The sequence below is a fragment of the Odontesthes bonariensis genome, chromosome 24 (genome assembly GCF_027942865.1).
Source record: "Odontesthes bonariensis isolate fOdoBon6 chromosome 24, fOdoBon6.hap1, whole genome shotgun sequence".
Classification (NCBI taxonomy): Eukaryota; Metazoa; Chordata; class Actinopteri; order Atheriniformes; family Atherinopsidae; genus Odontesthes; species Odontesthes bonariensis.
In genome coordinates this window covers 12,533,271-12,559,772 of record NC_134529.1, presented here as the reverse complement: position 1 = coordinate 12,559,772, position 26,502 = coordinate 12,533,271, and the positions used below count along the sequence as shown (strand labels likewise).

General features: G+C 39.7%; 1 protein-coding gene across 2 annotated transcripts in view; it reads right to left on the bottom strand.

The window, feature by feature from the left end:
* The window catches only part of syne1a (spectrin repeat containing, nuclear envelope 1a), a 113,652-nt gene that overhangs the window by 85,260 nt on the left and 1,890 nt on the right, over nucleotides 1–26,502 (bottom strand). The window contains exons 2-38 of one of the 2 annotated variants that reach the window (XM_075459619.1): nucleotides 26,072–26,133; nucleotides 21,468–21,563; nucleotides 20,717–20,800; nucleotides 18,629–18,649; nucleotides 18,341–18,433; nucleotides 16,931–17,112; nucleotides 16,637–16,833; nucleotides 15,910–16,022; nucleotides 15,388–15,426; nucleotides 14,109–14,216; nucleotides 13,642–13,779; nucleotides 12,777–12,941; nucleotides 12,474–12,586; nucleotides 12,157–12,325; nucleotides 11,825–11,921; nucleotides 9,847–10,052; nucleotides 9,216–9,380; nucleotides 8,956–9,108; nucleotides 8,442–8,585; nucleotides 8,129–8,305; nucleotides 6,919–7,077; nucleotides 6,518–6,682; nucleotides 6,161–6,295; nucleotides 5,719–5,880; nucleotides 5,395–5,603; nucleotides 5,200–5,308; nucleotides 4,959–5,123; nucleotides 4,701–4,868; nucleotides 4,329–4,493; nucleotides 3,909–4,049; nucleotides 3,605–3,765; nucleotides 3,093–3,249; nucleotides 2,323–2,550; nucleotides 2,139–2,237; nucleotides 1,780–1,967; nucleotides 577–700; nucleotides 297–463 (exon numbers count right to left, since the gene is read on the bottom strand). In XM_075459619.1, the coding sequence (XP_075315734.1) occupies nucleotides 297–463; nucleotides 577–700; nucleotides 1,780–1,967; nucleotides 2,139–2,237; nucleotides 2,323–2,550; nucleotides 3,093–3,249; nucleotides 3,605–3,765; nucleotides 3,909–4,049; nucleotides 4,329–4,493; nucleotides 4,701–4,868; nucleotides 4,959–5,123; nucleotides 5,200–5,308; nucleotides 5,395–5,603; nucleotides 5,719–5,880; nucleotides 6,161–6,295; nucleotides 6,518–6,682; nucleotides 6,919–7,077; nucleotides 8,129–8,305; nucleotides 8,442–8,585; nucleotides 8,956–9,108; nucleotides 9,216–9,380; nucleotides 9,847–10,052; nucleotides 11,825–11,921; nucleotides 12,157–12,325; nucleotides 12,474–12,586; nucleotides 12,777–12,941; nucleotides 13,642–13,779; nucleotides 14,109–14,216; nucleotides 15,388–15,426; nucleotides 15,910–16,022; nucleotides 16,637–16,833; nucleotides 16,931–17,112; nucleotides 18,341–18,433; nucleotides 18,629–18,649; nucleotides 20,717–20,800; nucleotides 21,468–21,563; nucleotides 26,072–26,133 (5,224 nt within the window). The remainder of the gene's footprint in view (nucleotides 1–296; nucleotides 464–576; nucleotides 701–1,779; nucleotides 1,968–2,138; nucleotides 2,238–2,322; nucleotides 2,551–3,092; nucleotides 3,250–3,604; nucleotides 3,766–3,908; nucleotides 4,050–4,328; nucleotides 4,494–4,700; nucleotides 4,869–4,958; nucleotides 5,124–5,199; nucleotides 5,309–5,394; nucleotides 5,604–5,718; nucleotides 5,881–6,160; nucleotides 6,296–6,517; nucleotides 6,683–6,918; nucleotides 7,078–8,128; nucleotides 8,306–8,441; nucleotides 8,586–8,955; nucleotides 9,109–9,215; nucleotides 9,381–9,846; nucleotides 10,053–11,824; nucleotides 11,922–12,156; nucleotides 12,326–12,473; nucleotides 12,587–12,776; nucleotides 12,942–13,641; nucleotides 13,780–14,108; nucleotides 14,217–15,387; nucleotides 15,427–15,909; nucleotides 16,023–16,636; nucleotides 16,834–16,930; nucleotides 17,113–18,340; nucleotides 18,434–18,628; nucleotides 18,650–20,716; nucleotides 20,801–21,467; nucleotides 21,564–26,071; nucleotides 26,134–26,502) is intronic. The other variant, XM_075459620.1, reaches the window with a different exon arrangement.

Sequence of the window (26,502 nt, the reverse complement as noted above, 5' to 3'; positions counted from 1 at the left end):
TGTGTTAAGAATAATAACAATCACCGTTTTTTTTTTTTTTATAGGGTATACTTTCTTTAAGCATTACACACCTAAACAGAGTGGTAGAGGTCGTTTAGGCTTTCACAACTTTCAATAACATACAGTATTTACACTGAAAAATGTCCTCTAACACACAGTAGAGCAGAACATATAAATAAAACATAGAATGAGTAAAAACTGTGCTTTCCTTGTATTATTAACCAAATACAACCAGAAGGATTCAAGATATTGAACGCTGAGACAATCTGAATTACAATTAACAAACAAAAAAATACCTATGTGATATGCTGGTTTTCACAGAAATGCATCGTTCCTGAAGTTGAGTGAGATCATCACTGAGCTCTTTGATATAAGCCTCAGGGGCTGTGGGGTGCAGACAAAGCCTGAGATTCACAAGACCCTGGAGGAGAGCCTCGTAGGATGGAGTCTCTCCCTGCATTTCCTGGAAAGGCAAATGAAAATATGGAAACTATTCAACCCCAAGCTGGATCACATAAGGCAGCTAAACTTGTTTATATTTGTGGAAATATAGAAGGAATATTAAAATGATATTACCTGCACATTGTGTAGTTTATTCCTAAGTTTTACTTTATCCGCAGAGAGCAGTTCAGTGTCTGGGCAGCACACAGATTCACACCTCACCAGCCAACTTTTCAAGGAGAAATTCTCCTTCTCATATCTGTTGATACAAACGTCGGGTCCAATGAAATAAAATAAAATGTAAGCTGCACCATTGTTGATTGATGGATACCAGTAACAGCCTTTGTAGCACACACACACACCCACACGCACAATAACATGCACAGTGATACTGTCTGTGTTATTTTTTTTTCAATCTGACCACGGCTCAGTATCAGTTACAGGGTCATGATGGGACAACCATATCTCACCAGAGCACCCAGTGCTAAAAGTAATCCCCCATATATATGTCTGCAGGGGAGAGGATGAGGTTGACAACAGGGAAACGCACAGCCACGCATACACAAACAGGCAAGCATGAACTCAGCTGAAGTGTAGCAGCAAAAACCAAATTCATTTCAACTAAGATCCAGAAATAGGTGCACCAAAGAGTTAGCACATTGAAAAGCTACCACGTGGCATCATTATTTTCTCATCACAAATAGAAACAATCCCTCTGGTGAAAGTCTATTGTCTGACAAACAAAGTGTGAAGAAAAGCATGTAATTAGAATAGAAATGCAATGGCAGACAGGGAGACAGACAGGTTGAGTCATAGACAAGGTCTTGCTCCTCTACATCTCACTAAGATGAGAGATTGACTCAGAGAATAAAAGAGGAAATTGGCATGGAGATGAGGATTCAGCAGAGAGTGCGCATGCAGGAATAAAGCAGAGGAAATGGCAATATTTATCCACTCAGAATAAGCTGTGTGTGTGAGCAGCGACCAAAGCTGACAATGAAACACTCAGAAAATGAAGGACCACAGTATTGTAAATGAAATACTGAAAATCTACTTGTTAAAAAGGTTTGTTTTGAATTTCCAAATCAAATTTTTTTATATTTCCTGTGTTTGTGAAATATAATAACCACTTGAAATATTCAAACACTGCTTTTCAGGTGTTGAGGGACACGTGCGCAATTACTCTGGATAAAAGGCAATCATGATAACTAAACAGAGATTCTCTTACAGTACAAGAGTAAACAATGGATGATGACTCATGCCTATTAACTTTAAGTAAATGGTCCAATTTCCTAGTGAAATGCGCCCAAAAAAAGCATGTTTAACTATTAATTGCACCTTTGCCACAAAGCTAGAACGCTCTCTAATGTCGACTGCTTTTCGGCAGCCTTTGCCATTAACTGCCTCTGTTGCTTCTGGAGGTCATCCACCTCCTCTTCCAGCTGGCTGCCCTCTCCAAGCCTCTTCATGGCCGAACACAGAGCCATCAGTCTGGGCTTGAGCTGCTCAACATCCTGGCAGACCTCCTGGAGTAAATCGAAATATACTTTCATTCATTCTTTGCACAAAAGCTACCAAGTTAACCCTTGAGCATACAAAATGATGAGATTAATGCATGACTGCTAATAATATAATAAAACAACCATACACCATACTGCTTTATCATGAAGGCTATAGATGTGTTTTTACGATCTTACCATGTGGTCCTGGAGGATTTTGTAGGTCTCTGATGACGATGTACAGTATGTGACTGGACAGTCCAGTTTTTCTTTGAGCTCACTCACTGTTTTCTTGACCTGACAAAGACAAAGCTGTCAGTACATATTACAGCTCCAGAATGACATTTATAAATGTCTTATAATGGTATGTGATGCTGTGAACCTGTTTAAGGTTATCATTGCATCTCTGTCGGTAGGAGGCACTCTGGTTGAGCTGAATGCCAAGCTGCTCTATTCTCCCCTTTAGTTCATCATGGCATCGCCTCGTATGAATAAGTTGAGCCCGGATATGTCCGACCTCTCCAGGGGTCACAAACCTGGCCAATTCCTCGCAGTCAGCCTCCATGTGGGTTAGAGCAATCTTTTTCTCAACTAAACCTTCACCTATCATCTAAAGAGGCAACAGCAGAGGGAGGATTATAAGAAAACATGTACAGAAATGTAACAGTACAGAATTAGATAAGGATAAAAAAAACTAACCAAAGTGATATTTCTTAAGACATGTGCTCAATCTATCAAACGGCAGCATGAGGATTTCTAGGAAATCCTACTATTTTGATTTTTTTCCTTTTTAAGACTGTAATGGGTTTTTCAGGGCTGAGGTCTGACAAGGAAAGATTATGTTCCATCAAATACACTAAGATCAATTTATTTAGTATTTATTTGCTGTTGCTGCAGTGCTTACCCAATGTCCCCAATAGTTGGATCAAAATTGAATTCAAATTAATCTGAAACTTAAATATTTTCAGGCTATTAAAATTGGTTTACTTGGAGCTGTTGATGAAAATGTGTGGAGGATGCATGTTGATTTGACGTTTTAAGAGGATTATTAAGGGAGATATGACAAACCACTCCAATGCAAAGCATTCATAGAGTAGTAAATTGCCGCACTCACATCAACAAGACACAGAATGAAATACAGAAAATGCATACCTCCACAGTGCTGATGTGTTTGTCTAAAGGATCTGAAGATGAGGTGGAGCTGACAGCCTCCAGCTCCTTCTCTTTCTCATTGATCCACAGAGACAAGGCCTCTGATTCACTGCTGAGACGCTCCCATTGTGCACACATCCTCTCCAGCTGTGCAGCACTGGAAGGCACAAAATTCAGCAAGAGCTCGAGGTCATAATATAAGAATGTAAGAACAAATACACACTGGTTCCTGAGTGCAAACAGCGGGTCAAAGGCTAGACAGACACAAAAAATACTGACAAAAAATGATTTACTTACTCTAATTATACAGACTCACGACTGTACTAACACTTCCACTTAAAACAATAATTCATGGGACTTTTACTGGCCTAACTGTTAATGCATTACTCACTTTCTTACATGTACCGGTCTCTATCCCCACATTTTCTGTCGATTTGCACTGACATTATCGACAGAAAAGGAAACCCAAACACGCACAAGGTTCATGACAGAGGCAGAGGCGCAGGACATACTTCTCTTTGAGGTGTTTTGGAAGCTGTGCAACTGCTTCTCTGGTGGACTGAGCCTGCTGTAGAAGAAGACCCTGATTCTTTGGGCCGAGCTGAATATCTGCTGACCTCTCTAACAGGAGATCTGCTCGAATGGAATACTCCTCAAACTCTGCAAAAAGCTCCTGTAGACAAAAGTAAAAAAAATAATTTATTAAATTATCATACAACTTTGTACAAAAATGTTTGGACATGTATGGATAGGAGTAGTATGAGCACCCACTGTATATATACAGTACATATATGCACACATTCCCCTTATACACACCTTGTTATGCTCCAATTCACTTCTCATGCTGTCCAAGTTGTTGAAAATAAGCTCTTTCTGCAGTTCAGTGTTCGCATTGCTGATAAACCTCCAAATGATTTCTCTTTCTGTCTCAAAGTTTTGCCAAGAGCTCAGAGTTTCCTTGAGGTGATGCATAAGTAAAATAAAAATGTTAGTTATAAAAAATATTCTGGATTAATACAGGTGCAAGCTCACAATGAGGTTTGTCTAAGAAGAAAACAAAAACCTAAATCTGAAGTTTGCTGCTTGCAAACTCCGAGAAATGTACATGAAAAAATATTTTGATAGGAGTGAGAAAAAAATCCCAAAACAGTACACGAACAAACTCATTTAATCATGGCTGGAGTGTGTGAATGAATAATGACAGACTGACATTAGTTAGACCGAAGTGCTGTCTACCTGCAGGTTGTGCTCTTTTGCCCCCGATTTGCAGTCAACTTCACTAAAAGCTCCTTCCAGCTCACGCAGAGGCTGACTGAGCACCTCACCGGTCTGCAGCTGGCGGCAGTGGGACACCAAAAGCTCTGCCTCTCTTCTGTTAGCATGCAGCCGTTTTAGGTGTTGCTATGACAAACAAACAAGAAAACATGTCCCACAACCCATTTGGAACACATTTTGAGCTGTGTTTTCTTTGCGCAAATCCACCATAAAGTAAATACTACATTAATCAGATTTTCCTGAAACACTTCAATATGAAATACCTCATAAGATTAAACTGTAAGACATCTGATAGAAACGGAACTGTTAAATGTGCCTCTGTACTACACACACCTGCTGAATAAGGTAAAGTTGTTTGGCCTCCTCCAGGCCCTCGGCATTCAGAATCCTGCTGGTCTGCTCCTCGGCCTCTTTTCGGGCCCTCACAACCTCCTCCAGAGCACCATGTACTTCATCCCTCAGCTCCTCATACTGGAACATCTCAGTACCTTCTTCGCCCAGCTGTGGAGGTGAAGAAAAGGGATCAGACTATCTTGAAAAAATTTCCCTGTGAAAAATAAACTGTTTAACACTTGGGACATCTTGGAATACCTGACAGAGTGAAGATAAGACTGCCCGCAGGTCAGTTGAAAGTTTGGCCAAGGCTGTTCTCTGTCTTTGGACTTCCAGTTCCGAGCTAACTTCAGATAGCTGAGCAAGGCGGCTTTTTAGCCACACTAGGCTCTCTTCTCTGGTCTCTGCTGCTTGCTGGAGTGCCTGGAATTTATGTATTAATGGCATTAAATCATGACTTAACGTCTGTGCCTGCACAAGCAAATATTCACTCTCGTACCTGAACAGCAGCATCAACCTGCTCCTGATGACAGGCATTCATTGCCGTCTCTCTCAAAAGCCTCACATGCCTTCTCTGAGATGAAAGCCAATCAGACAGCTCGCAGAACCTTGAAAACAGAAAAATGTGTTTTAATCTAATGCCATCTGATGTTCTGTATGTAATTCAACAATCTCTTTCTCCAATCATCAATACCTCTCGTTCCATTCCTTCCATTTATCAGGGTGCTGCTCCAGTTTGAGGTAGGTGCTCTTTATTTGCTCCTTAACCTCTTCTGCAGCCCTTCTGGTAGAGTCAAGCATCCGATAAGCTGGGTCGTTGTCAGGCAACTTATGACACAGATCCTCAATGTTTCTAATCCTCTTCTCACAAGAAGTCAGAGGTTTGCGTTCCTTGAAGAAAGTCTGAAAACATAAAAATGAAAATTTAATCTTAAAAAGTAGGAAACGTTGAAATATTAAGTGATTTTGTCTTTGTCTCAGTGTGACTTTATTCTGTCCTACTAAATCCGAGGCTCACTCTGTGCTCTTTGATCACCCGCTCACTGGTGCAGGTGCCCGACAGGGCTTGCATTTCTCTGTCCAGCTCCATTCTGCAGTCTTGCAGGACTGTAGCCACTCGATTCTTCTCCACTTCCACCTTCAAGCGAAGCAGATGAGATGGGACCTCACCCTGGAGATCCTGAAAAAGACAGAACGGAGAACATACAGAGCTTAAGACGCACTGTAGTTTCAGTTATGTATCATATCTGTCAAAAACAAAAAGGGTGAAACAGTGAAAGTAACCATGGGGATGGTTTCATTTTATGTCATACAGGACGGGTACATTTTAATTGCAAACAGACAAGAGGGAACTCTATCAAAGTGAAAGGTCTTCCTAGTTAAGTTAATATATTATTGGCATTGCGCCTCCAGAGGTATACGGTAATTAGTGAAAGTGTTTAAGCATGGTGAATCCTGACCTTCCAGTGTTTGTGCAGCCTACGAACGGTTTCTTGGAGCCCCTGTTGCTCCTCTTGAGGTAGGATGTCAGTCAGCTCATCACACGCTTTCAAGAACACACTCAGCACCCGCTGGTCCAGTTGGCCAAAAAAGTCCTACGTCACAAAGAGACAAAACAAAAGTCAGGGAGGCAATTCAACACAGACTAGACAAAAAAGATACAAGGTTTAAGCTGAGCAGAAAAAAAAAAAAATGTTGACAATGTGCCTCCCTCAACTACAACACACACCGAGGTTAAAAGAGTTGTTTCAGCAGATCAGCTGTAGCCTACATGTGCTTGTGTTATTTTTAGCAGAGGGATACAGATGTGATCTCACAGTGTGTTTTTTAAGTAACTCCTCGGCGTCTCCAGTCTCTCTCAAACAGCCCTGAGCTTTCTTCAGCACTTTCTCCAGCTCATGCCTTGATTCCTCAAACCTTCTCCTCAGGCAGTTGTTGGCCTCTTCCTGTCTCCTCCGCTCCCCAACCTCCTTCAGCAAAGCCTGCAAGGATGAATGGTAGATAGCAGTAATCATAATTGATCTCTTGAGTAATACAGCTTAATTACATTATTTGTTTTACATCATGCAAATGAATTATGAGAGATGTAGGTCCAATCAGCACAGATTCCTCCGGGGTGTTTTCATATTCATTTTCTTTTTTAAATCTTCACTTTATTATCAATATTTCAGTATTATGGGCATTGTGGCTGTTCCGGTGTATGTGTGGTCATCCTCACCTGTGCTGAGCCTTGTATTTCTGCAACTCTCTTTTGCAGCAAGGACAGGTCGAAGTTTCGGAGCACCTTACTATTGCTGAGCGCCCTCTGCACGGTGTGATGGTTCCTCTCAATCACTGACAGACATCGCTTACAACTTTGCTGCTGATTTAACAAATCCTGAGACAATTGGCGAAACAATGGCAGTATAAATATGTTAAGAGCGCTGATATGAAACCCAGCTGATTCAACATATCATTAACCAACAAACATTGCAAAAAAATGCAAGTTTAAAAGCCTGACTGCCTTTTTTACTAATTTGAAGGATCAGTGTGACTTCGAAATGCAGAGTTACTGTAGCGGTTCAGTAGGAATGGTGCTACATGACAGTTGTATTTGGTGGAGAGGCGAATAAGACGACCTGTGGAATTTCTTGTTTAAAGCATAATTTTCAAATCCTGGTTCTCTGAACCCAGTCCCTTGCATGTGCAAAATGTTACCCTTTATCATTACTATTGTCATTATCGGGCCTCTGTAGAGCTTGATCTTTGAATCAACTGTGTTGGAGCAGGAATCGCAACTGAAGACTGCAGGGCAGGTGGTCCTAAGGCAAAAGTTATCTAAGGTAACGCAAGCAAATTTATTCTCATTTTCACTTGATTTTACATCAGTGAAAACAAAGTTTGCTTTTGCAAAAATCCCATTTTTTGTCGAAACATCACCCTCAATTGATACTTTGATACGATGAACCAATACTGAAGATTGACGAAGACCAATTTGTGAAGATGACAAGAACAAATGTCTAACTGGAAAGACAATGAGATTTGTAAACAGAAATCTTTATGATCAGAGGCCATAATCATCAAAAAAATGTATAGAATGGACCAGTTGATATGAACTCAGCTCATGACCAGTTTACAAATGTAGCATGACATCATACTTTATTTCCCTTCCCTGTCATGCTCTGCACATGTACCTGGTCCAGTGGTGTGAAAATTCAAACAACCAATTTTAGTCCAAGTTGCATGGGTGATAAGACAAACTATAAACATATCCCTTGTTATTCATCTAAATAAATAAAACACCAATTTGGTAGTAAAATCAGAGATCAGAGATTTTCAGCACACTGTAAATGGAAAATTACTTTAAAACAGACAATAAACCTAAACATAGGACCCTTATAACTAAAATAACCATTTACTGCACATTCAATTAATTTATTATGTCTAACCTGCCACTTGTGTTTTTGCTGGGCCGATGCCTTTGAGCCTGGATCCCTTGCAGCAGAGGTGATACGATTTGCCCGCTCCAGAGCTTGGTAAAAAGTACTGATGTGTTTCTCCATCTCCTCCAACAGTGGCAGAAGGACGTGACACTCCCTCACAAGGGACGGACACCGCTCTCTAACCTGCAGACAAGTAAAATTAATGACAAAGTTGTGTGATTAAAATGTACAATACATTAAAAAACGTCATCAAAGAGAAGCTTGATGACTTCATATAGATATACAAGTGTCCTCCTTATTTGACCTTTATGAATCCTACCTTGCTCAGCTGACTTTTTGTAGTTGCCATTGTTGCCACGACCCTGGTAGCCTCATCCTGTGGTGCATCCTTAGCAAGGAGCTGAGCACTGCGGGCAGCCAACTTGTATTGTGTCTCCATGGCAACAACCTTTTGCTTAATATTCTGAGATGAGACAAGCAGGTAAAGGGTCATTTTAGACCATATCAATTACTTTCACGGTCTAAATGGTCAGAAAACTGTGATCTAATCAGTGCTTTAATGTGCAGCTTGTGATTCACCATCTGCTGGACAGATCTGAAACATGTGATCAGGGTTGATGTTGTGTTAAGAATCTAACCTTTCTTAGAACTGTCTGGGTTTACACAATCTAAACAAATTGGGCAGTAATGCAGATGTTGCGATGCTGCAAACATACAACACAGTTTTAAATCAATCAACCAAATTCCCTGCAAATAAAGTGGGTTGTACCAGAAACGTTGTGCTAATCTGACCTTTAGATATGACAGACAATGTGGCAAACTGATAAACTCACCTCCACATCTTGCAGGAAGGCTCTAACACTGAGAAAAGACGCTTGAACAGGAGCATTTAGTTTAGCTTCTGCTGAGTCCAGCAGCTCTTTCAGGGTCCACACAGCCTTCAGATGATCTTTTCTCCACTTTTCCACCTCATCTGAATGAGCATACTGTAGCAAAGAAAAAAAAATATCAAAAACAAAACAAACATAGATCCATCTAAAACCATTTGACATCACACTGTTTTTTGTGTGGCACATTATTTTGCTATTTTTACTTGTTTGACTTTGAGGAAGAGGTCTCTCCATCGTCCATTCAAAAGAAGAAGCTGCTGCTTAAGATCAAGTGAAACGGTCTCATCGCATGTTTCAATAAGAAAATTCCCTGCATCATTCATGGCTGCATGCTGATCCATCCAGTGGCTGAGATTCCTGAAAAACTCCTGGAGGAGAGAGACAGACTCATTGAAGAAAAAAAAACCACAAGGGCACAAAGAGTTTAAGAGAAACAAAGAAGTGACTGTCAAAGAAAGAACTGAAGAAAGCTAATCAAGAAAGAAACAAAGAAAAGGATTCAAAGAAAGAAAAAAAGGAAGGACAATAAAAAAACTGGGGTAATTAGCTGTCTAATCCTTGGTGGGGATGTGAATCCGTGGTAACCATGGCGATGTAACAACAGGAACATCCTCAGTGGCATGTTGTAAGACAAAGAGATCGTATGATCCTTGAGAGGAGACTACTAATAAGATTCCACTTGAAAGTCAAGCGCTTGTAAGAAAGCTGACGTAAATTTGATTGCCTCTGCTGTACTCTGAGGCAATTCTGAGTCAATTAAATGTACGAGTCGACTCCTAATGCCTGTAAAGTAAAAGGTTGGGTTTCCTGGTATAGTAAGAGTAAGAGTCGTACCCGTTTGGTGTTCTCTGGCCGACTCAGAGCTTCCTCTGCATCCTCCAGCCAGGCCTGTAAGGAGGCCACGGTGGAGGTGTACCTCTCCCAGTTGGACAGCACCTCCTCGAGCATGCTCCTCACGCTGCGTACCTCCATGGACAGACTCCTCCACTGAGTTACCACTTCCCGCATGAACCTGCGTACTCCCATCTCTCCCTCATCCACTGCAATAAATAGACTCAATAAATTTCAACACAGTGGCAGCTTCAATAACCACAGTCCCTGTTGGGATCACTATGAACTTTACTAATATTGTTGCAAATATTATGAGCCATAATTCAATGTTGTACCCAGGAGTAAATATAAGTTTCCCCCATTGGGGATAAATAAAGTATTTTTCTATTCTATTCTATTCTATTCTATTCTATTCTATTCTATGAGTGCATCGATCTTCAATATGAGCAATTTTTCTCATGCGCTTGTAAACTTGATCTGGATTTCCTCTGCCGTTAAAGTAAAATTATGTGAATAATGGCACAATCTGTGAAAAAGGTTGCCATTTTTAGGCTTCAGTCTTACTTAGGATTTAGCTTGTAGTGGCGAACTGTTGTTTTTCAGCCTGATTGATGACGTGGGCTCAAATCAACATGCATTAAATTTAGAAAATGTTTTAGCTGCCTCTTGAGGCTGCTGTTTGACAATGATTACATAGGCTTGCTTTGAGGTTTTAATAACAGATGGCACATTTTCACTGAAACACTAGATAAGGAGGACATTGAGGCTGATGGAGCTACATGTCTCTGTAGACAAATCTCTGACCCCAAAAACTCACTACAGGGATATGCATCATCTAGCTTGTATGCTGCATTGCTTTGGTTCACTCTCTTCAGTCTCATACGTATAACAGTAGTACAAACTACTTCCAGCTAAAGTGAAGCTGTGAAATGAATAAATACAATTAACCAGTGGAAAATAGTTATTGATCACATATCAGAATAACATATCAAGTCCTCCTTTCCTCCTGCCCTTGCTCAGTTTGTTGACGTATTAAAACATCAGCATAATTCCTCATCCAGCCAATCAGAGGCCACAGATCTAACTCGCACCAGCAGGGTTCTGTGGTGCATTTCATTTGTGGGGTCGACCAATCAAACCTGAGACGTCCTGATTTCTCGCCTCACTTTCCTGCTCTGCATACCCTAAAGCGTCACAACCCCAAAACCTAATGAAACCAACGAGCTGTGCCCAGAGATCTACAGAAGTGGAGCAGACCTTAACCGGCAAATGGGGTCGTATTCCCCACTGAGAGCTGGGAGTGGAGGAACCTCATTTAGCTGTAGCCTGCAGACTCTCCTGCTAAAGGAAATTGTGAGAGCAGTCTGGGGCTCACTAAGCTGCTCAGAGAGTATGCCTCACTGGTTACTGAGTTGTTGAAAAGGGAACATAAAATTAGCAATAATGTGCACATGTTTTAGTTTAGTGTTAAAGTAAAGAGATTTGGGGGGGTGAAAACTAATGGAACAACATACATTTACCATTAGGCAACATAATGTTATATATTCATCAGATATATCTTTGTTTCTATAATATCTTTGACTGATTTGACTCATCTGAGCATTATACCTCGTCAGTGAGCAGTACAGTTTTACGGTTTTTCAACAGTACAACATAATTCATGAGGTTTTGCCATCAAAATGATAAAAGCCACTGATTTGTCAATTACTAATGTACTTGAATGCTGCTTAGAGAACATTAGTCTCCAGGTTTTAGATCTATATCTATATCTATCTATATATAAACAGGTTTTTTTGATGATTTTCCAAACAATCTACAACATCAGGACACAGTACAGTTCAAATATGATGTATAATTCTATGATTTTGAGCAGAGAATCCCACGCCGAAACACAAATATAAAAAATTTGAAGAGTTTTACCAATGTGAGAACGTTAATCCGTACATTTAAAAAATCTTGAATTTATGTTTTAACTTCTCACCTGAGCTGTCAGCACTGACATAGGCCTCTGCAGCCTGTTTCAGGGACTGGAACAATGCCTCGTAATTTTCAAAGAAACGTTGCTTCTCCACAAATGACTGATGAAAACAGAGTCCAAAAAGAAAGGGCATCACGGTTTGAATTGACAACAGTGATCATCAGTTCATTATGAGCACAAAGCAATGAAACTTGTCACAGTAACAGGCACAAGGTTTATTGAAATATCCGAAAAATCCCACATTAGCTTAAGAGTTTTCCATATATACTTGCAAAAGAACCCAAAAGGTTCTTCTATTCTAGCACCTCACAAAGCAAATAAAACAAAGCCCTTACAATGTAGTTGTGGAGCATCAGTTCCACAGATTCCCGCTGGCCATATTTGACGATCCAGGATTTCAGCTTGGACTCAGCGAGTGTGAGGAAAGCTTGCATGTGGTGTTTGTTCTCCAAAAATTCCATTCTAGCCAGATGGATGCTAGAGGATGTAGAAACAAAGTTCATCCTAAAAAAAAACACAAAGTTCATACAGAACTTGATACCAACAGCTTGACTCATACTGCAAAACAGAATGTGAAAGCATGCCAAGTTAGGAGATATGATCATTTTGATGCCAGCAAATCTTTCTAGTGTAGCATGTCTTCTGGACTCACCGCTCAGCCATGTCTTGAAGCTGGTCTGGGGGAACCAGGACTCCATCAACACTTCTGTCTTTATGGATTCTCTGAAAGACTTGCTGGTGTCTCTCCAGGCTCTTCAACACATCCTGCTCGATGTGCAGCAAATGAACACAGAAAAAGAAACACAAAGACAAACAAAGGAAAAAAATAACTATAGATATTCTAACAATAAAAAACACAATTTCAAGAATTAGCTTAGCATTTTGCTATGAGTTAGGGGTTCTGTGGCTCCTTCACTGCTATTTTCTTACAGTAAGTGACCCGCTCCATCCTCACCTTGTGCTGCTCCAGGGCTCTGTGCACAGTGTTAGCCGTGATATCATGTGCCTGCTGGACGATAATCTCTTGTCGCAGGGCTCCTTCTGCCTCATGAAGCCATGCCCCAACCGTATCCAGAGGAGCGGGCAGTGACCTGTCCAGATGGAGATGCCAGTCCAGGAGCTGAGATGCAGACAACAGTTACGATGTTAAAGAAAAGTCTTGGATAAAAACAATTCATGGATATGCTTTCTGTTAATTCATTCAAGGTGAGGACAGTATAAAGGCTGTTCTTTCTTTGTGATTTTGGTTTTAAAAAAAACATCATGTTTAATGTGTCAGTCTAATGTGTTTTTAGTGTACTATTTTATATTGTTTTGCTGATTTTATGTTGTTTTTGTCTTTGAATATTTAGAAAAGCGCTTTTTAAATGATTGTTATTATTATCAATATGTTTAATTGGCTATTTTTGCTTTATCAATGTGTTAGCCCAATAAAGCTGAAATAAAATAAAATAATCTAAAATAAATTAATAATTCTTTTGTACAAAGTACGAGATGACTCGTCCATTTCTGTGATATCATTAATATTTTTCTGTATTTAAAAAGGGAAAGTAAATTCTGTAAAATGAGAGACAAAAACTCTCATTTAGTGGCTGATAAAAAACAAGCAAAGAAAAAAACAAATTTGGTGAATTTGGCGCATCATGCTCCATCAGTCAAAATATCTTTGAGAACTTTCACCTCCAAGAATAACTACATAAAGTCTTTATTTCTACAATTATTTTGCCCAAATAATGAGATAAAGCCATAATGTACTTATTTCTTTAGTAATGACTGTATGTTTGTTTGGCAAAGGTATTTGGGGTTCCTGTTCCTCTCACCCTGTTAGAGACCCTTTCCCAGGCCTGTTTGGCCAGAGCCTGATCCACAGTCAGCATCCCGTCACGCTGCGTAGACTGCAAAGCTCCCTCCACCTGCTTCCGCTTCATCTCCAGCTGAACATGCAGACTCTTGAACAACTGAAAAGTAAAAATAAGCAGATGACACCGTCTTCCCACAGGCATTTTGTCAGACCCTTGTATAATCTAGAGTCCAACTGCCTCTAAATACTGCCTCTCTCCATCTTCAGATTCTCATACCCATGTAAAGAAAATGAGAATACCCCACATGCGGCTGGATGTATCCCGAGGCTTGGAGCAATAAGCCAAACTTAAAGTATGACGGCTGCTGCTTGATCCCTACTGTGTAATGCCACTGATTAAGCTAATAATAGGAGCGTCTGTGCCTAGTGTGCCCAGTTTAAACTGCACACACACACACCCAGGCTATCTCCCACATACACACTAACCTGGTACTGTTGAGCAAGATTGCCCTCAGTCTCCTGTGCCTGTACTGCGTCTGTCTCCAGCTGGTCGAGCCACATTTTGAGCTCCCTCAGGCTCTTTCGCTGCTCCCTCTAGGAGGCCGGGGTGGTTGAGGGGTGGAAGGGTGAATGACGGACATGAATGTTGGGATATAAAGAGAAAAGAGGAAGAAAAGTGAAATAAAATGAGGATCACATGCATGAATTGAGAAATCAACAAAAGGATGAAAGAAATAAACAGGTAAAAAAAAAAAGGAGGGGTAGAGAATGTACAGTTAAAACGTGCATATTTCTAATCCTCTGTGTCTGACAACACATCAAATATCCACAGCTGCCAAAAACACTCAGCTTAAACAGGGTACTTTGTCTAAGACCCCCTAGTATTTCATTGGATTTTAAGTAACCATGACGATAATATTATGCTGCTCAAAAGCTTGTGTGATATACTATTCCGTTTAGGAGCTGTTCAGTCTCGGTCTATTCAGTGTTACCACTTCACATTTACTCTAATAAAAAGCCCAAATTTCATTCTTTATGACAGCTTAAATCATTACGCCATTAAAATAAAGTTAATTCTATCTGTCATATTTTACTTCTAAAATTCTCTGCAAATGTTTTCATAACCCGTGCTTCCGTTGCTGTTCCATTCATTTAAAATAAGCCCTCTTATTGCTTTCATGTTAAAGCATAATAGCTAATGACCTTGGGGACCAACATTAGCTTGTGAGCAAGAGCTGTCAACAGAGAACAAAACCACTCTGAGACAAAGCAACTACAAAAAGCCAAGTCAGTCCCATCACAGCTCGAAACACTGCTAACCTTAAAAACAGGCATCCTCTATTCACAAGCCTTCCATCAAATACGTGCATCAATGCAAACTGCTGATGCCAGAGGCTTTCATTGTCATGCTAATGGACCAGCAGCTACAGCGAAAGGTGGCAGCGTTCATAAATGGCAATATCACATCCTATTATACAGGACTTCCTCTTGTTATCACGGCTCAGACACCCTCGGGCAGTAATGTCACATCAGGTTAGCCAATATTAGCAAGCATGATCTATTTTGACATGAAAAATCATGTTTAATCTTATCCTTGATGTACAGTAGGCATTTATAGTATAAAAGATTGATACATGGCCCATAAAACTAAACTTTATTCAGAAAATGTGCAATTTAAGTGTATGTGCATGTCTGACAATTGCATTGAGCTGCAGAGTATTAAAAACCTACACCCAGGGGATTTAAATCACTCTACACAACCTACCTCCAACATTTCCTCTATATCACGAGGAGCAAGATCATGCTGTAGGACAGAGGCCAGCATAACAACCACAGGAAAGCAGTCACCACACAGAAACACCACAGAAAAAGACAAGGAGAGAACAGAAAGACATAATACAGACAACACAATGACAGACCTGAGTGAAATCACAATGGTTTTAGCCTTCGTTAACATGTGTATAGCTGTCACTTACTGCATTAGAGTTTTAGGTAAGGTATAATTTGAGAAACTGTAAGAAATTTAAGAAACTTGTACTGTATTGAACCTCATACTTTACCAGTTCAAAACCAGTATCAAACAATATTTGGCAACTGTTATCACTTCAGTTTAACTCTGACTGTGATAAACATGTGGTCTATAGTGTAAAAAAAAAATCACAGCTTAAGTTTGATGCACTAATGTAGACATTTTAAGAGAAAGACAAAATGTTTACAATACAGAAAAAGAGAAGACAATGGCAGAAATAGACACATCCAGACTGAAACAAATTTGACAGCTGGTTACCTCTTCTTCTGGCTGTCCCTCTGAGTCACTCTGCTTTCTGTCAGGAAGATGTTTCAAGAACTGGGCAACATACGTCATGACAGATTTTTCATCTGGCTTGTCTACATCGACATCTGGGAAGGATTTAGATTAATATAATTAAAAATAATATAAAGCTAAGGTTGACTATAATTTTCAACAGCTTTTCCCAAAGAGAAAAATGTCAGGCACTAATATGAAAAGGTTTGACTGAAACAGGAAAATGGCATCTCATAAAAAAGAAATCCTTTGCATTTCAGATCAATGTCCAAGTTTTGTTATGAAGGTTCTGTCATGCTGGATCTCACGCCCTAATGGACCTTAATTATACTGATGTCAAGCTTGATTTGTCAGAGATCACTCTGAAGGGCAGGCGTGAAGGAGCACAGATGGTGTTTGGCAGTGACACTGAGGTACACATCTGATGCTGAGACAGCTCCACTGCTCTATTTTTGTTTTTTGAGACTGTGTTCTACTGATTCAAGGCAAGTTAATTCACGTTATTTGAGTGAGCCCCATTAAAGCCACACTATTAAAGATAATACAACAGGATAAACTGCAGACTAGAAGAACAGCAGACGTAAATAATTATAAAGGTCATTTGATCACATGACATTGTCGGTATGTGGATGGCTGTTACTTGAAACAAAGAACTGTTCAGTTTACAATAATAAAGTCTCAAAGAAAAGTAATAGGAAATGCCATTTACCTTCTGGCTCAAGAAGCTGTGGAATGCCTAACTCAGTCTCAGCCAATGAGAAGGCTTCTTGCAGATTTTCGCGATTGGGCCTCCTCCATACCCGCTCCATGTCAACTAGATTAGGCCGGAGGGCATTGATAACTGCAAAGAATGCTAAACCTGTGCGCCAGCTGGGCCCAAAGTCCTTTACCTCAAGCCCTAGACATCTGGAATAGGCAGAAGGTCATAAGATCAGCGGACAGCCACTGTATTCAACTGATTTGTTTTTCAGAGACATTTTGTTCATTTTGTATGGCTTCATACTTGGTGGCTGTCTGCTGAACCCATCGCAGTAATGCTTTTCTGGCTCCACCCTGCAGGGATTGCAGGGGTTTCCTTTTGACAGGTGGGCTGGTGGTGTCAGTGCTGCTGGTGGAGCTGTCCAGTGAGGAGGTGCTGCTGGACAAGGCATGGAGTGCTAGTAGGCTACTAGTTAGCTCTTCAATCTATTGGGAACAAAAGACCAGGAAGTGTCAGGCATAAGCACAGCTGTTCGTCATATTCTGAGCTCTTTGCACTGGCTTCCTGTCCAGCAAAGAATTGGTTTTAAAATACTACTGTTCACGTAAAGTTTTGCTATCTGTCCCCACAGCAAGGACTAATCAAGGGAAAGCTGTTTTAGTTTTCATGAACCTTTTACTATTTTTATGTGGAATAAACTGCTAAAGAACTACAGATCTGCTGAAACGCTTGAGTCTTTTAAAACACATCTTATTTCTCATTGTACTGTTCTTGTTTTTATCTTGTCCTATTTAATTTGATTTTTTTTATATTATGCCCGTTATCTTCTACTTCTTTTTTTTTTTTTTTTTTTTTTTTTTTTTTTAAATCACACGCTTTACCTGCGTTATATTTTCATACCTGCTTTGATTTGTTTTAGTTTTTGTTTCCTATTCATATGGCAACCTAATGTAAAGACGTCCCTCAAGGACAACTGACTACATTTGATTTTGGTTCTGTGAACATGCAGTTAATTACTCATAAATATTACTCTCTGCTTCAACTGATTATAGAGTTGCATTTGCTTTGAAAAAAGAGATAAAGGCTTATTTTATTAATTTTTTAGCAATTTCATGTTATGATCTGAGTATGTGCATAAATCAGAGCAACAACGGCAAAATGTTTGACGAGACTACAGCCCATGCCTGCCTATCAGTTATGGAGGGTTAATAATCATGCAAACATAGTCTACAGCAAACTGGGTCTGCTCACAACTCAAAAAATTCATAAATAAAATCCATCAATATGTTAGGAGGTGAATAAACATATTTTCCAGTATTGTGCATTTCCTTTACCTAATATGCTCATGTTTGCTGGAGTTGGAGGCATTTACTCATGCTGATGTTGCTAAGAGACTGTACTGTTGTGATTAAATTCTTGTTGATCTGTGCATGTCGGAAATGCCTGAGGTAGCCACTGCTCGTTTTCAGTGTGAATGCCTCGACAGATTGATTTTTCCATTTTAAACATCTCTTTAGTTCAGACTGCTTAGCTTTCTCCTTGCTTTCAAGCCTGCTCTCCTAATAAGAACCCTGCCGGCTGTGTAATATCTGCCATGTTAGTTGTCAAATTGAAGTTTTTGATGTGCGCTATTACTGATGTTCTCAATATGGATTTTAGTAAGTAAGCAACTTAATTCTCCTCATTTTATGCCAATACTTTTTATGTCATCACCTGGAAATAGAGGATGATGGTCCACACCAGCCCAAGTACGATTGATGGCCGCCCATCCACAATATCTGTGGAGTTGATGTTCACTAACTTGATCTGTGACAAAACACAACATTAAGAATTGTGTTATTATACATTGTAGATTGTCATCTCTTCCATATGGATTGAGTAAACACTAATCCCCTTAATCTGGTAAATAAGAGTCATACTCCACATATGTTTTCAAAAAATGAACAATATGACCTATCCATGTCCTGATCAAACCAGCGCAGAAATGTTATGAATACTGACCGGAGATCCTCTGTAGGCAGACTGTGGGCAGATAAAAAAAGAAGAAGAATGAGAGTATAAACTGGGGAGGAGGAAGGGAGGGAGGCGAAGAGCATTTGGAAGTACTCTAGATACTTTGATTGAAAGCAAACGCCTCATTGACTGTGAGATGACAGATACAGCAGCATCACTGAGGTGAGATAACATGAGTGGTTGGCTGAGAGGAGATCTATCACCACCACACAGGCAACAGGGATTATATCCAGCAGAGATGGATGGAAAGAAAGGCGGTGGGAAGAGAGAAGTAGGCGAAAAGAGGGGGAGACAGAGGGCTGTTAGTTGCGATATGATGAAGTATTCAATATTATCAAACAGTAGGGTCATATTACTGAGATGCTGCAGCACAACAGGTCATCATATGGTGATAATAGTCACTTGATATAGGTGAACAAGCACAGAAGATGAGATTGAGGGCAGGAGAGGGCAGTGTGAGAAAGCAAGGGATGGTGGCTGATAAAAATATTAGCAATACATGGTTTCATATTAGATAACACCGCAGGTTATACTGACAAATCAAACCAGCAGTGTGTGGTTGGAATGGTAAATGGAAATGTTTTGTGACCACTCACACACAAACACACCAGAAAAAAAGAAGTCAGCCATGTGTTCTGAGCCAACAATGTGTTTAGATAAAAAGTAGACTGAAAAGTATGTTTTAACCCCTAAACAACCACTCACAATTTTACTTAACAATCACTTAAAACATGTTTAAATAGTGTTTAACACAAGTATTTGCCTCTACAGAAAACAGAAGTGAAAGGAAGTTACTCTCAAGGCTTTAACATTTCAATCTATTTCAACATTGGCTAATTTGATCCAGAAGGAGGCATTGCATTTCCTTGGTTTTCACTCACCGAATGCTTGAGCAAATGAGCGTTAAGAGATTCAACAAATTTGGCTAACATTCACTTGCCCTTGCTTTTAAAAATGTGAGTGTTTGTTGCACTCTTTTATAACACTGTCATGCGAATACCTTTGGGATTTGGGCCATCAGACAGATAAATGTATCTGAAAACATCACCTTCAGCTCTGGGAAACTATGATGGAAATGTTGCTATCATTTTACAGCCTTGAGAGAAAAATAAACAGATCAAATGGTGGTGAAAGTTAATATAAGTTGCATATATATATATATATATATATATATATATATATATATATATATATATATATATATAGATTGAAGGGCTAAAACAGGTTCCAAATAAGACTTTTGGTATATATCATTAAGTCAAGGTACATTCATATTCTATGATACAAAGAGTGAAGCATGTTTTGGGCAAAAATGTAATCACAGTGTGCTTAAATCAGATTTACTCACAGAGCATATTTATTTTTAATTTTCAGCCCACACATAGACATATACAGCAGTGCCCAGAGTGACATCTCATCTTCAGACAGCAGATTACTGCCAAAGGATTTAAAGCTTTAACCATGTCACACTTTAGGAAGACAAATCAATGTCCCTGCAGACGCCATCTCATACTTATGGCTTTATTTGTGTATATTCAAGGCCGAGCCATGCAAAGCTTTGAGTACGAATTACTAATCTCATGGAGGGGCTGGTTGTTGCATTTAAATGATTACATCCAAAACCAGATTGAATGTTTCTTCATGTAATTCTAATTATGAAGCTTGGTAAAGGAACCATAAACCACAAAGTCTTTTCTAAGCAAGGTTAAAGAAAACAAATAGGAGAAAGAAAATGGGAATAAAGTGAAAGGGCTAAGTACAATGGATCATTTAAAGATACAGATTCAGTCCAATAATTGCAATTTGAAAGAATTTTCCTTCACTTGCAGTCAAGCAAAAATAAAATAAATAAACAAACTTTTTAACAAAATCTCAGCATAGATACAAAGGAGAAGGCACTGGTTTGAGGATAGATGAAGAATGGGCAAAGAAGAAGACACAGAGGCGAGGAAGAGGGAGAAACAGGTCACTGAAGGTCAGTATTCAATATTTGTGCCCAAGAGGCACCAGCTGAGCAGGATGAGCACCAGATAGAAGATAAAAAATACAAATAAAAAGAAAATGCTGAACTTTTACCTTTCTACCCTCAAGGAACTTGAGGGCTGTACCAATGTTGGCGACCCAGTGGATCCTCTTTAGCTTCTTTCCCTGCTCACATGGCTGGAAGGAAAAGGGAGAACAATGGATACAGAAAGACAGACAAAGAAAAGTGTGAGAGACATTTAACAAAACAAGGGAATTTAGATATGATTGGGTAGGTATAGCATATGTATTGAAATATAACACACAAGCATACATAGAGTTCTAACAAAAACAAAATGCTGATGAGGCATAAAATATAAATTCTAAAAAAACATGTGAAAGACACTGGGGTCCAATCAGAGCTTTGTTTGACTATAAACCGTGAGATCAATAGGACACACACCGCTAAGACCTTAGGCAATATTGGCCAAGTAAAATCCTCAAGATGTGTGTCTTTGTCTGTTATGTGTGTGAACTCTGATCTGTCCTTGTTAATCAGGGCTTTCCTCCTCAACTCAAACATCCAAATACAATCTGATCAATAAGCCTATCCATGTTAACTGTGGCTCATTTCACATTCACTGCAGCAAGTCTGCAGGTCTTCTGAGGGTTACAGCTGCTGTGTAAAAGAAAAAAAAAGGCATAAAAAAAATGGCTGAATTTCTCAGTTATCTGACCAGTCTGAGTTAGCTATGGCATCTTGTGGTGTGATTGTGAAAAAATGTAATCCAGTAAGCTCGAAGGATATGAAGTGTTTGAAGTCTGTGGCCAAGTCACATGCTGCTGAAACGACCATGAGGCTCACCAGTTTTTGTCCTGACAACACTTCCAGCAGGGCCAGCAGCCTCACACCATCCTTGATGTCCTCAAACAGGTCTGTCACTTCCAGAGGCGGGACATGCTATTAAGCAAATAAATGCAGCGATTTCCAAATAATATGTTAAAAAGAATGGAAATTATGACTTGAAGCAAATATTCAAAAATATTTAAAAACTTTTGACACCACAGCTTCCTGGAGCAGTTTTTCTTTTAATAAAAGTGTGAAAGTGGCATAAACAAGTTATGTTTGCATGAGTTACATAAATCTACTGTTTGCATAAATATTTCAGGACGAAACAAAGCCTTCACAGTTTCCCAGGAATGTAAAGACCAGGGATTTCAGTCTTAATAGCTTTTGCGATGTACAGGAAACTATGAGGTGAGAAGTGTGTTTTTTCTGCACATTATCCCACTCTTAGAGGCACGGTGCCAACATAAACCAGAGTACAATACACATATTACACCGTAAGACATTAATTTAAACTTGTGAAACACGGATAAAGGAAATCCTCATAAAAATGTACTTGGAGCCCAGACAGAGTATAGCAGTGCCATGCATTACTGACAGCTGGATTCACCCATAAGCAAAGGCTCAGCAGACTCTGAACAGGGGTCCTTAAATCCTAAAATATGCTGATGATATCAAACTGTATCCTTCCCACTTGCTTCCTCCCTGACCCGACACAGACTTCCAGACTTGAGGAAATCCACATATCTCTGTTCCTCGCCAACGCCACATCAAGGATTTCTCTTAAAGCACAGTCACATGCTGGGGCTGAAGAGAGGTTTAAAGGGGGGGAAGCATTCAGACGAGTGAACCATTCACAGGGAGATTAGCAGCAAAGTGAGTGAGAGAAGAGAGGGGAGGCATGAGTGGTGTGCATGAGTGTGTCTGTTTTCATGTGGAACAGCAGAATGTGTGTGGTGCGCAACAACAAAAAAAAAAAAATCATTCAACCCCAAACATGGTGAATTTTGAGAGGGGTTTAATTGAGAAGAAAAACTGGCAGCGAGACATATTTTAGAAGACAGAGGAGAGGGGACACCAACCTCACGTCTTTCAAAAATTAATTAGAAAATACAGAAGCTCTTTGCACTAATTCCTCTTCTAATGTCATTTCATGGCTTTGAATGAGAGAATATTCAGACAGCACTCTTCTCCATATCATAACATGAAAGAAAAGGCTCTTACAAAGGCCTCACTCAAAGGGATAAATTACACCAAGAGCTAATTGGAGTTAAATTCACCTATTTGTTCATCGTAATCCCAAAGCTAATGAGGAAATTTCAGACTAATTACAAAATAAGAAAGTAAAATTCATTTCTTCTGCTCAGCAACACGCGCTAAAAAAAAAATTCAAGAACTTAATGAGCTAATTACATCTGAGTGTCTGGGTCATAATTGATTGTGAGCAGAGGAGTTTCAGGATGAACGTCTGTCTGTGCTCTCATGTTATTCCCCTGATACATTTGACTCTGTGGATTCCATGAGATCAACAGCATGAAAGACACAGAGAGGGGCAGAAACAAAAAGAAGACTGAAGGGTTTAATATGAAAGGCATTACATCAAGTCTGAAAGACTGAGATGCCCACTGTCAAAATCTTTTGACACTCAAATTACTCCAAAAGACCACTGTTTGCACGTAAACGTGAAACTTTTAAAGTATAAGTTAGTCTTACGTATAGTTATATGCAAACTGATATCAAAGAGCTGTTGACTGACCAACCAAGAGAGAAATTGGGAAGGCTTTGTTATTGATTGTGCCTCCAAGATATTGATGGGAAGAGGAAAAGAAAGTGGCGATGAGCATTGCTGGCTGTTTGAAATTGAAAATAATCATGAAAAGCGTTCTGGCAGCTTAGTTGGTTGAGGCAGATGCAAAAAGAAAAAGAGTACAGAAAAAAAAAAGAGCGGGCAGGGGGAGCAGAGAAGTAAACACGCCTGGGAGCTTCACTTACTGCGGCTGTAATCTCTAAGAACACTTGGTTCACTGATTACGCCGCTAAAGCGGTTTTCCTGGAAGATGCCTGAGCGACTATGAAACCTCTGTCGTTCACACTGGCCATTCCATAATTAAGCTTTAACCTTCTCAGAAAGGATTTGTCAAATGGAAACTTGGGGTCCGTTCACTGAACCCCCGCTCCCTCCTTCTTGTCACTCCACTGCCGACTTGTGCAACTTGAAAGCCTGATACACTTGAAAAGTGAAAATATGTCTTTCTTGGCAACACAGTGATGCAAGCAAAGCTGTAACAGAAGTCACTTGTGTGCCCTTCACAACAAGAGCTTCGATCTGAAGGAAATACACAACCTGCAAAACACATATTCCTGCAGCTCTCTTACAGTTTATATCTTTGCAGACTTAATCTGGCGAACTGCTCCAAGTAATGACACCCATTAATCTTCTGTATAAATTACCAGCTCCAATACATCCCCTCTTATAGAAAATCTTTGTCGGAGCTCATAAGACTTCTTTTGTTATACCTGTGGAGTGAAAAAGTAAGGGGGAGGGGAGAGATAGTGAGAGGAAGCCCTCACGCTATGTCTCAACTCACCTAACGATTAATCACACACCTTTAGGCGCTGAATTAAAGACCTGTGATAACTGGAGTGGCCTAATCATCTGCATTGCCAGGAGCAAGAGCTATCCCTCTGAGAGCAAAGCTAAACCAACTGTTAAAGCTTTTTCTGTCTTCCATCTCTTTATGCCCGTGTCTCTGCTGTCCGCTGAAACTCTACACCTTAATTGTAACCTTTACATGTGATAGTAAGCCCATAAAATGGCCTCTACATGTTGGAGGAATGCACTTCCCTATTCTTTGCACCAGCTCTATAAGTAAGTGACTCCTACCCCCTTTTCATCACAAAGCTCTCTGCACATTTACCAAGCCACCATGACTACGGAGATGTTTTTTGAAGACTAATAAAGGCCAATCAGTGTCACTATGGCAACATCAGGCATCAGGTGAAAGGGTAAGCTGTTTCACGATGGGCAAGGAGGGCCGTAACTATATAATTTGATCAACTAAGAAGGGAAAAAAGCATGAAAACCAAATGTGGTTTTCTTAAAAGCATGACTATTAGCTGAATTTCCAAATTACAGCCAATTAAAGCAGTATTTAAATGAAATTCAAAAGAGCTTTATTACACTTATTTTAGTTTTTACAGCATGAATTAAGCTATGGTTTCAGGAATTTTGGTGAACCAGACACTGTGTGATAGCACTTCAGGTCACATTAAAAAGAACATATCTTGGGGAACAGTTGATTTCTCACTGAAAGTTAAATGAGAAGATGCCACTCAGACACCTGTACCTTAAATTCTAAGTTTCAACCAGCAGTCTGTTGACTTGTCTTTCTATGAATCTCAAAACAGGGGTGTAATACGACCTACCATTACCTCTAAAGCTCTTTCTTATTTTTTAATTAACATTTTCTATCTCATCACACTGTTATCACCATATGAAAAATGGTTCCTTTTGATGAGGCCAAGCAGGCTGTTTCTAGTGTATTCCAGCCTTTATGTTAAGCTTAGCTGTTGGATCTATATATTAACAAAGCCCACATGAGAGTGACAATCTAACTCTTGGAAAGACAACAACATAGAATTTTTGGGAATCCTCAACATCATTTCTCCATCACCCAAACCTCATGTTCAATGACCATTAAATACTAAAAAGACCCACAACTTGCTTTACAAGATTGAGTTAATAAATAAACTATGTGCCTATATTAAATGTTATTAAAAATCCTAGCCATTTCAATATTTGGCTGTGTCTAATTTTCTGCTAGCACAGTCCTGAAACCTGATATTCAATATTACGCCATGGTTTATCCCCTTCAGAGTGCTTTTCAAATGAATTTTCTGCTCCACGTCACCGCAGTTCGAGGCTTCCACAGCTGTCGTGATCGAATAGGAAGCCTTGAAAGGAGCGTCACTGATTGAAATAACATTTAATTGTGTTGCACAGTGCCATATTTGCCTTGTCCACCCACTGCAGACACAGCATTTAAGCTGTAATGAGAGAAAGTGAGAAGCATGATATGATAATTACGGGCAAATGAACACCACCTCAGAATGCAGCTGCATGAAAAGTGGGATTATTTAGCCTAAGTTCGATTATTGTCAAAGCACCTTGGGGAGACAAATGAAGGGCAGGCTTTAACTAAAAGCTCTTATTTTGAACCATTATAATTGGCCTGTATCGAGATAGAGAGGTCACTTAGATATAAATCACTGATTGTAGCTGGCAGGAAAAAAAAAAAAAGTGCTGTAATTTGAAAATGATAATTAGACAGTAAATGTTTTCCACTAGCTGTATGAGACTGGAAGAATAACAAAGGCATGTAAGTAAGAATGATTGTGTGTGTGTGGTCTTATCTGAAAAAGTCAGTCATATGACCAGCTTAATACAGTGTGTTTTGGATATGGAGTAAATGTCGCAGCACACAGAAATGATAGAGTAAAGTGAAGTCATTCAGAACGCAAAAGTGGTGAAGTTTTATGTCCACAAACACCAGCACCAGTGTTTGTGTAAATAGACAGCACAATGCTGGCAGTAGCAATGAGAATCAACCAGACTCTCTTACCTTTGCCAAGTGGGAATTGATCCATTTTGTGAATGTCCTTTTCTGCACTGCCTCCTGCTCATCTGTAAATCAGAGCCCAGAGCATCACTATTAGTCACATGTGATGATAAACAAATCAGGGATTAAAAAGCAATCTTCTCATTGTTTATCTTTGTGAGAGTTGATTGGGTTTGCAGGGCAGGATTGTGACTCCAATGATCTTCTAATATATGAACACAGTCACTCCAAAATCTTACCTTAAACTAATGAACAAAGCGACAGCATTTGACATTTACTGATGGCATTTTCACAAGCTGAACTCTTCTTGGAGTGGACAGAAATTTCTGCTCACAAAATTGTCCTTCAAGTGATGGAAGGGCAGCACATGAAGCCAGGCCTACTCCAAAATTACAGATTTTCCCATACATAAGGTCATTTGTGGCAGCTACAGC